Source organism: Solanum dulcamara, chromosome 4 (assembly GCF_947179165.1).
Source record: "Solanum dulcamara chromosome 4, daSolDulc1.2, whole genome shotgun sequence".
Taxonomy (NCBI): Eukaryota; Viridiplantae; Streptophyta; class Magnoliopsida; order Solanales; family Solanaceae; genus Solanum; species Solanum dulcamara.
In genome coordinates this window covers 73,163,781-73,174,726 of record NC_077240.1, presented here as the reverse complement: position 1 = coordinate 73,174,726, position 10,946 = coordinate 73,163,781, and the positions used below count along the sequence as shown (strand labels likewise).

The 10,946-nt window shown below is 30.8% G+C and overlaps 1 protein-coding gene across 1 annotated transcript; it reads right to left on the bottom strand.

Annotated features, from left to right (window-relative positions):
• Window positions 1–5,825: 5,825 nt before the first annotated feature.
• On the bottom strand, window positions 5,826–9,959 carry LOC129885075 (triose phosphate/phosphate translocator, chloroplastic-like). Its single transcript, XM_055959289.1, has 12 exons — window positions 9,660–9,959; window positions 9,498–9,569; window positions 8,953–9,018; window positions 8,786–8,864; window positions 8,418–8,538; window positions 8,013–8,108; window positions 7,668–7,780; window positions 6,926–7,003; window positions 6,719–6,835; window positions 6,538–6,637; window positions 6,355–6,455; window positions 5,826–6,250 (listed from the first exon to the last, which is right to left on the bottom strand). The coding sequence occupies exons 1-12, from the start codon at window positions 9,929–9,931 to the stop codon at window positions 6,221–6,223; spliced, it is 1,245 nt and encodes a 414-aa protein (XP_055815264.1). The 5' UTR covers window positions 9,932–9,959; the 3' UTR covers window positions 5,826–6,220.
• Between the last annotated feature and the right edge of the window lie 987 nt (window positions 9,960–10,946).

Here is a 10,946-nt window from a genome sequence, read left to right as displayed (position 1 = left end):
CCTACTTAACTGATCAACTAAATCATTATCTTTTCCCTTTACATATTCAAAAACTATATTATTGTATATAGATATAACATCCATAAAATTTGGCCATCTTCTTTTAGGATAATTGAATTTTTAGAAAATGATCAAATATAGATATTATTGATAATATTTATTAAAAATAAACCAAAGATTTTTGGAATTCATTTATTTCTCTCGGGGCTGGCACCTGATATCTATGAGGGTTCACCGCGGGAGCCGATGACTACTATGATTTATGGGTTTTTGACGAGTTCCAGAACCACAATATTCAGATGGATAATATGAATATTCATATTATAAGTATCCATTTATATACTTGTTATTTTTACGAGTTCTTGGCTTCTTGCTTTCTCTTGCTTATTTTGATTTTTAGCTTGTGTCTCACTTGACTATTTCTGAAGCTTGTCATTTGTTGGGTGATGACCCATGTTCTAGCTAAAGGTCCATGGCCTAATTCTATTTGTAAAAAGATTGAAATAATTCTTTTAATTTGGTTTTCAATCATATTTGGAAAATGATTGAAATTATAATCCTATTTGAAGTTGATTTTGGCTTTAGAAAAAACTACCACTTTATAAATAGGATGATTTGAGAGAATTAAGCAATTGCTCATTGGTAGAATCTTTGAGAGACATTAGGCACATAAGAGAGATTTTTGAGAGAAATTTCAATAAGAGAGAAGAGAGAAGAAAATGGTGTTTTTCGCAACAGTTTTGTCTCTCCGGCCAACAACTTTCAAATTGCATTTGCCGATTTATTAACCGTTGGATCGGGCTGAAATTTTTCCTGAGTGTTCTTAACATTCTATGTTTGATTTGAACGGTGAAGATCGGATTTGGAACTCAGAAACATCCCGTTTTAGTTCCCGAACAATAGCTCTGTTTTGGGTAGTTTTTCTTCCTATTACTTTTGTTGGTATAGCTATTGCTTCTCCTTGCTTGAAAATTGTTATGTAGCCATTTAGGAGAATATTTATAACCTTCTTATTGTTATAGTGGAGCAATTCGGATCTCGAAGATCCCCGTAGTTGTTACGTTCGATTTAAAGGGTTTTCCCACATTAAATTTGATGTTCTTTATTTTCTCTGTTTTAGAGTTTGCGTCCTTCCGTCATATTATCATTAACCAAATTACACACCTTATATTCCTATATTTTCAATTATTCCCTATCATTTGTAAAAATTTCAAAAATCCATCTTCTGATACATAGAAATGATGATGATACATCGTGATTTGATACATAAGTCTTTTTCATGATACATCGCTAGTTGATACAAACCAAATACAAAATGTATCAATAAAACATAAAATTTTACTGTTATGTTTGTTGTGTTCATGATACATCGCTAGTTGATACAAACCAAACACAAAATGTATCAATAAAACATAAAATTTTACTGTTATGTTTGTTGTGTTCATGATATATTAGGTGTTATAAGCTGATTCATAAGTTTTATTGATATTACAATATTTGGTTTGTACCAACTAGCGATATATCATGAAAAAAACTTATATTTCAAATCGTGATGTATCAGGGTCATTCGTATGTTTCAGAAATCTGAAAAAAGAGAAAATTCGGATAATTATCAAAAAAGTCGGGATAAATTATAATTGAGTTTTTTCACAATGGAATTTAAGTAAAATACCCAAATTTTTAATCCATATTAACTATGGGCGGATAAGACATTTTGGCCATTTTTATTTAATCTATTTTGATCCATCCATATCTACGAATCCGGCTCTGGTTTTATTTAACCAATTTTGATCCATCTATGTTCAACCGTGCATTTATCACTCCTAATATAGATCTATTATTTTATATTGTCATCCCACTTTTATTCAATTTATTATTTTATTTTACAAAGTTAACATGGAATAGGAAATTAAAGTTCCATTAACACTAGTGTACAAGGGAATATCATATCATGGTACTATTTCTTCAATAATTTAGTGTAACAATAGAATAGAAAAGATAGCTTCTATAATAATATAATTAATGATTGAAATTCCTATGGGCATAACAGCTAGTATTAGATTCCAATTGTTTATAGTAATTTTCGATCACCATCAAGTATAATGTTTTTGATACGTATAGTGGAAAATCATTTAGAAACATTTACAATGTGTTTGATACGAATAAAAGTACTTTGCAGAAGAAATTATTTGTCTTACTATCTACTTTAAAATTTAGAAAATTATTTTATATGGATTATCCTAGAAAAAAAAACCTAAGTGAAGAAAGTTACGTTGTTTTTTCCTCTCTTAATTGAAAAAAAGCAATTCAAAGAAAATATTATTTGATGTTCAATTACCAAAAATATTATTTAACATGAAATTTTTCTCCTTCTAAATAGAATTAAAATATTGTTTGGTTATACATTAGACTGATTTTTAGTTTAATTTTTGAAGATGAGAGAAAGGATCAGTCCAATATACTAAGCTCTCGTTATGCGCAGAATTCGGAGAAGGATCTGACCACAAGTAATTTTGATGAGTCCTCAAATAATTTTTTTTCTCTCACACACGAAACTTAATTTTAAGTGAAATGCATATCCAAGTACAATTTTAACTTTCAAAAATCATTTTTCAACTTTGGCGTTTGGCCATTCTTTATTGTGAAATTTGAAAAAAACTATTTTTTTGTTTTCAAAATGAAAAATGATATTTGAAAATTGAAATTATGTATGACCACGAATACAAATTAGAGTTGTTTTCTTTTTGTGAGTAGCAGGTGTGGTTCAAGCAGATTAGTGGCCTAAATCCAAAATCAAATAGAGGCCTTAAATTTAAATTGTTCATAACATTTATATAATTGATTTCTTCTAAAAAAAAAATTTCAACTAATAATATAACCATTCTTATCCTATATTATCTTTTATGAGGTATAGTACTCCAAATATGTCAAGTTTCTTCTAATAATTCTTTTATTTTATATGAAAAGTTTATTTTTTCTACAAATAGTATTCAATATTTGTTAAAAAATAATAATTTATAACTTATTATTGTAAAAAATTTGGGGGCCCTCAAGTTTGGAGGCCTTAGGCACATGCATTTCTTTTAATACGGTTGAGGCGTCCTGGTGAATAATTTAGAGTGAAAAAAGTAAAAACATCTTCTTCTTTTTTTTGTTATTTTTCAAAGATTTGAAAATTTGATAGTCAACTTTAAGTTAAATTCCAAAGTTTCGAGCCTTGGGAAAAAAAAGTGAATTTTTCGTGACTTCCCTTTTAACAAAAAGATGCCCTCTCTTAATGATCGTATAATCATGTTTGGAGAATCCAATTATTTTTTAAGACAACCAATCAAAGAGAGTAAATCTTCAGCAATACGACTTCTTAATGGGTTCAACTAACACTTTTTATCTTCCATTCTATTGTGATTAATGGTTTGATTTAACATCATTAAGACGTATTAAATAGTGTAAAAATTTTGATATAAATTTAATTTAATTAGAGTATATTTGACTCTTTGAATTTTGTTAATATTTGAACTAGTTTACTTTTGAATCTATATAAGTGATTGAAAGTTCCCAAGAAATTCAAATAATTTAAAAGTTTCGGAGTTAATACTTAAAATATCCCTTAAACTTGACACATTTTATTAAATGCACACTTAAACTATGAGAAGTCTTAAGACGGAATTCATCGGTGATCCTTTAAAATTGGCATCAACTTTCACTTAAACACCTCATGAACTAGACTTTATTCATTTTAGACACCTCATGTGAGGCTTTGCTGTGTCATTTTGACACTTATTTGACAATCACCCAAATATACAATGTATGTGTAATACACTTGTCGATGATGTGTCAAAATGACTAATTAAACGAAGACACGTGGCATATATATATCAATTTTTTTTTTAAAATAATGACTTTTGAGTATAAAAAAAGTGGTCATTAACTTGATGAGATGTGACATTTTTTACCCAAATAATAATTAAAAAAATGTGATTTTTAAAAAATAGAAAAAATCCACCCCACCTAATCGTCTTCTTCACCCACCCCACCCAGTCGTCTTCTCCATGACTCCACCTCCACTCAGCCCAAACCCAACCCCTCCTCCGCCCTATCAATTCGTCTTCTCCACCTCCACCTACCCCACCCCAACTCCCTGCCCACCCATATTGTCTCCTCAAGAAACACTATCAAAAAAAAATATTTTGAAAAAATTATTTTACAAAGACATATTTTTTTCTTCTTTACTTTTAAAAAATCAGTTACTAATTAGCAATGGAAGGAAAACAAGAACTAGATCTAGGCAACGATAATGAGATTCCAAAATCAAGGTCCAAAGTTATGGAGGAAAACGTCAAGAAGGTGGAAAATCAACTATAAAATTACATGACAAGTGATGTAAAAATGGACGATTTTGGCCCGGAAGCTTGATATTCTAATGAATTTTTCCTAACGATGATGGAATTTTGCGGAGCGCTCCCATTAAAACCTAGTCTCAAAGGTTTGATTTTGTGAAAAAATTTAAGCTTGGAAAATGGTAACTAGAAAATGGAGAAGAAGAAGGGATTTTTTTTAAAAAAAAATAGCGAAATAAAGCTCTCACGCGCAGTTAGTGTGTGTATCACACTCAGTATGCCATGTAAGCAAAAAATGTCAAAATGACCCAGCGAAGTCTCACATGAGGTGTCTAAAATGAACAAAGCCTAGTTAATATATCTAAGAGGAAATTAGTGTCAACTTTAAGGGGCTACCGATGAGTTCCGCCAAGTCTTAATTATCCACTCAAACATGGATTTTTGGAATTATTAACCCCCTAAACTAGGAGAAATCTTAATTACCCCCTCAAACATGAATTTTAAAACTATTTACCCCTAATATGTCACAAGGCACAAAAAAATTACCATGTCCAATTTATGTGACTTATTTCCCGTTTTAGACAATTCCTATAGAAATGATACATTTCTATATTTAGTAAAAAAATAATTTTCGTTCCTATTTATATAATGTAGTTTTACTTGAAATGAAGTTTAAGAAATATGTGGTCTAAAATAAGTCATAAATATTTGTGTGACAATAATTATTTCATTAGGGGTAAAATAAATTTTTTAAAGCCAAATTTTTACTAAATATAAAAATGTATCATTCTTTTTGTGATTGACTAAAAATGAAAGCGGGTCATATAAAATTGAAACATAGTAATTTTTTTTAATCATGTGGCATATTAGGGGAGCAAATAATTTCAAAAATTCATGTTTAAGAGGATAATTAAGACTTCTCATAGTTTAGAGGGGGTAAAAAATTTCAAGAATCCATGTTTGAAAAGGTAATTAAGGTTTCTCATAATTTAAGTGTGCATTTAATAAAATATGTCAAATTTAAGAGATTTTTTAATCATTAACTCAGTTTTAATTAGCAAGGACTTTTGACCTACTTTGATTAGTTGATATATATTTGTTCGGTTAAACATTTTAGTGTCTACAAGATTGCTTATATATACATATGCCAAACGATATCATTCTATTCGATACTTGTTAATTTGTTATAGTAAAAATATTGAGTCCCAGGCAAGGCCATCAATGTGTCTATCAAATTAAACTCCACCAATAGTAAATTTGACATTCAATTTCATATGTGATATGACAACCAACAGGTTTAGAAGCTGCCAATTAGGTAAAATCTCGAATCATTCTAGTTTGAAAAATACGATACTAACAATCCACGAATCACAGATAAATCTTATGAAAGAAGAATCAAAAGAAAAAACAGATTTATACTCACAATCTTGATGAATAAAATCACATTCTTTTTATTTATTTTGTGATTGCAGTATATTTTCTGTACTTAAAAAGAAAAAAAAATGTCTCAAACAATGAGATCATCTACATACACAAGCACAATGTTTTTCTCTCTTTTTCTTTCTGTCATAACACTTGTCTAGCTTGTGAATTTTCAAACCAACAAAATGAGGCAAACTTCACAATTATACACAAGAAACAAACAAACAACAACATACCCATTGAAATCCCATAAGTGAGGTCTGGGAAAGGCAGAATGTACGCAGACCTTACCACTACATTGTAGTGATAGATAGACTGTTTCCGAACAAATATACTAAACAAAATTAAAAGCCATAGCTGAGACGACGTAACTGTTCCTACTGCATTAAATAAGATCATCTCCGCGCTGCCTCATACTCTTTAGTGTTTCACTCTTTCTATCTTCTTTGTTATTCTTCCTCCTATTGTGCATGAGTAACGGTAGTAGCCTTCTGAAAATAGACAAGATTGTTAAGTCAATGTTGTGTACAGGACAAAATAATCGTATTCAATTTTCTGCTACTTCTATCCAGGTGATATGTTTTCGAGGACTAACCCGTTTTTGCTCTTCCATCCTTGCCTTTATTAAAGAGTAGATAGCAACACCTGCAATAGCTATTGCAGTACCAATCCCAGTTTGAGTCGATATCTTGTTTCCTGCGAAGTTATCAAACAATTAAGCACAGAACAAATTTGGCATACTCAAGCAATAAATTGTGTGTTACTAATTAACACTTACCAAATACTACTATAGAGAAACCAATCACAAAGACTCGCTTCAACACATTTCCAACTGCATGTGTAAGTGGCGCAACACGCTCTAAGGTGTTAGTAGCTATCTGCAAATGTTAAGATTTATAAATTATGCACTCCGTATTGTAAAAAGCTAATGCATTGATTTTGACATACTCGTGGCGTACCTGGTTATACAAATGATAGAACATCCCGATCCAAAAAAGGTCGGATAAGAACTTATAAAGACCTACTTTAGCAATGGCATCGCGGAAACCATACTGTAGTAGTTGAGGTCCTTCAATCTGACATTGCATAGTGGACTTGTCAATTAGTTCTATCTTCAATAATCTGAGAAAGCAGGTTTAAGTATCTCTGAGAAAAAGTAAACTTACAAATATTGCTGGAGGTAGGCAAAAGAGGAGGGCTATAATTGAAATATACGCGTATACATTTGTGCTGTCCATTCCAGTCTGTTAAAAACAGCATGCCAAGAAGCATACGGTAATAAATAACAAAAGATAACATAAATCCTCCGTTATGAAGGATAGAAGACGCTTAGAGGGACAGATAATTTGAGAAATCTAGAACTGTTCTACTTTGTTTTGATATCTTAATCAACGTATGAACAATTTCCTCGATAATGAATCTTACCAAGTTAAAAACAAAAAAAAAACAGCCCGATACATACAACATTTTGTGTTCACGCAGGGTACGAGGAAGGGCTGCATCCCAAGGGGGTATGATCCAGGCTGCCTACCCTGATGCAAGTATGAGTGGTTGATTCTACGGGTCGAACCCATGGAGACAACCTTAGGCTCATCTTCATGTATCATACATAGTAAAATCGTCTTTTTGTTGTTGATAAGACCAAGTAATTCAACTCATTTTGAGAGTAATTTACATGTTAGTCACATTCACATCAGCTTCGACAATTCAAATTTAATTTTTAGGTCGTCAAAAGTACTAATCTAACATAAGAAGACGACAAAATTTTGTACGAGATTATGAAGGGCCATTGTGTGAATTTTTCGATGTCAATTAGCCTACCCTGCATATATAGTACAGGCTGAAGGTAATGCTTGGCGTAGTTCATCATATCAGTGTAGAGTATTACTATACGAGGAGAGCACTTACCATTGCTTTCTTTGAGTAGATACTTCTGTAAGTGAAAGCAATATTTGAGATCATTGCACTAATGAAGCCAGTCCAGTTGAATGATAGTTCGGTCAATGATGCCATCGATACACCTAAGAAGTTTCAGCAATCAACAACATTATTTTGATCAGAATTTAAGCAGGCTAGATCAGCAAGAGGAATGAAGGCAAGCAGAACTTCAGTGTTGAGTATTTGTCGGTCATACAACTGACGTTCATATTATATTACGTATGATGTAACATAAAAGTTGTTCTTTTTTTGCTTGAACAGCTAAGATTTTCTGTTGATTGAGCAGTTGGAATCATAATGATTTATGACGCTTACCAATGACAACAGGGGCCAGTGATAACCACAGAGATACGGGGATCTGGTGTCCCAAGACAAACTGAGAAGCCGAAGCACTGAAGAATGGCTCCAGAGCTATGCAACACCAATGCCAAAAATGTCAGTTTTTGCAGAACAAGTTGGGTAATAAAGTATTCTTAACTGCTTTCTATAGTTAAATATAATTCCGGAATACATATATCATTAAGAACGACTAACGATGTCAACTTAAGGTAATTCTTCCTGCTCCATAGAAAGATCGGACAAGTTAATATGCTTAGCTCTTGAACACTGCTCATCTTTAAGTATGAAGTACTTATTTGAACTGTAGAACTTCACAAGTATCTTGTTATTCAAAATGAAAAATTTAGCGAGCTAAAGTAGTGTGTATTTTTCGGTTATTACCTTTGATGGTATGAGTGAAGGATACAGCAACAGTTGCAAATGACACATTAGACATAACATGTCCAAGAGCATGACAGAATGCTACTGGAGTAAGCAGTGCCAGAAGTTCCTTATTGATGGGCTATAGTCACATATTTTTGACAAATCCAAGTCAATTAAAGCCAGCTTTTAAGCACATTAACGAAAGAGTTTTGAGTTACTATATACACCGTCAGTTTAAGAAATTTTTACACCATCAGGTCACCTCTACATGTATCAGGTAACTTGTATATATAAATGATATGATAGTGCAAAGTATTAATTAACACTGACGGTGTGTATTACTTAAACTCTTTAACGAACTATAACAACGCAGAAAATGAACTTACCGCTCGTTTAGGTAGACCAACCGTCCAGCTAACAAGACAATAGGTTACTCCAACTAGGAGATGTACAACTGAAACAAAGCTGCAAGAAAATCATATAAGATTGAATTTTTGTTTGCAAGAATATGATATTTGATTTGAGAGTCTCCCAAATAACTATAGCCACTTACTATGGATATGGGAAATAATTGTAGACTTTCTTGTTGAGTATGTTGAAAATCACATTCAGAAAGTACCTGCATCAGAAGACATGATGATCAGTACTCATAGTTACTCATTTTTACTTTTATATATTCCCAACACGCCCCCTCATATGCAGGTCTGATTCTTTTCATCTCATCAAAATGCTTGTCCAGTTGAAGTATGTGTCCATCTCAGTTAAAAGCTTAAGGTGTTAGAAAAAGTACACATTTATTTACTTAATAATATTTTCAACACGCTCTATCATATACAAGTCTGATTCTTTTTCATGAAAATTATTTTTCTGTCTGGTTTGATATCATTTTGAATCTAGTGTGACTATTTAATCTAAAACTATAATACATAAACGTATCTTTTAACTTGACTTCAGCTGACATCTATACTCTCAAACTTTTGATGTGCACAAGTAGACGCTTAAACTATCATAAAGTTCAACAAGTAGACACACACGTGCATCTCACACGATTTGCTATATTGGACGTGTTTATATACTTATTCAGTAACTAAAGCTTACCATGTAAAGAAAAAGAATCCAGTAACTAGAGCTGGATATTTTTCAGCAAATCCTTTAGTTGGTTTAACATACCTGTTTACAAAATTTGATAATGAATGTTTAAAAAAAAAAGTACAAACAATTAAAATAAACAATACAATTTTTTTTTAAAAAAAATCAAACCCATCAGTAATTTCAATGTCATGATCCTCTGCATCAGCAGCTATTGCCTTTGTAATAAAAACATCAACATTATTTCTTGGCTTCAATAATTGACTGCATTTAATTAACTTCAAGGGCTTAATTAGTTCAAAGTTCTTGGAATTTGCAACAACTGACACATTTGTGAGAGGAACTGAATTAGTTAAATTTCTACTAGCAAGTTTGTGGGGTGAGGAAAAATAAAAAATTGATCTTTTTAGAGAAAATTGAATGGAATTAGAGACTGAAGCCATGATCAAAGAGATGAAATGCAAAAAAAATACCCAGAATTCAACAGAAAGTAAATGAACTTTTTTTTTTTTATAAAAGAATTCTTGGATAAAATTAACAACAAAAAGAATGAGAGAGTTGTTGAAGTATAACGTTGAAAACAAAGTTTGATTAGTATAAGAGCGGTGATGTCAAGAAGAAAAAACCAGAGGCTAATAATTAGATTTTTTAGATTTTTTTTTAAAAAAGTTTCTTTTGTTTTACAACATTTTAATTTAATTTTTCATCTGACATTTTGGTACATTCTACATATTTTTATTTAAAATAACACGATTAATTTTATTTTTTTAAAAACTTTGTATTAAGTCAGCAGAGAAACGAATTGAAACAGAAAGAATAGTTATACACTTTATAATAATGAATGTGATGTATTAAAACACTATCAACTAATATATTGTATTAAATATAATATCAAAAATAATATATATTATAGTATTTCCTCTCTTTTTAATTAAAACTTATTATTATCAGTACATTCATTTTCTCTATTTTCTTGACATATTACACTATTAGTAGACCATCAAATTACTTTTTTCCTTATGGGGACCTGGTGTTTACTTTTAATGGGAGAAATGGATGATTTCGCTAATTCTTTTTAAGATATATTTTCATATTAATGGGTAATAATACTTATTTTAAAGAAATTATGGATTAGAAAAGAAAAAAAATACCACGTAAAGCCAAAAATGTTTATTCCATGGTGATGCCTATAGAACCTTTATTGGTTTAATAGTTTATTTTTTTTGGATATAAAATTAACATAATTATGTAGATATGACTCTTGGATGGTACTTTGGTCATTGAATCAGAAAAGATCGTTTTAGAATATTCTTATTTGTTCTTTTAAATTGTTTATGTTATTCTGTTTATTATAAGAGAAAATTGGTTGTGAGATGTTAAGTTTGCAATTTAATTTCTTAATTTTTTGGGGAAAAGGCATGGCGCATGGGTAAGTGAGAAGTTTTGACAATATAAATT

Excerpts from the sequence above, each read along its gene's own strand:
- LOC129885075 (XM_055959289.1), bottom strand. The coding sequence starts at position 9,931 with ATGGCTTCAGTCTCTAATTCCATTCAATTTTCTCTAAAAAGATCAATT. Across the intron at positions 7,781-8,012 it reads ACTGGCCCCTGTTGTCATTG|GTGTATCGATGGCATCATTG; the intron begins GTAAGCGTCATA and ends GAAACTTCTTAG. Across the intron at positions 6,251-6,354 it reads GGATGGAAGAGCAAAAACGG|AAGGCTACTACCGTTACTCA; the intron begins GTTAGTCCTCGA and ends GTCTATTTTCAG.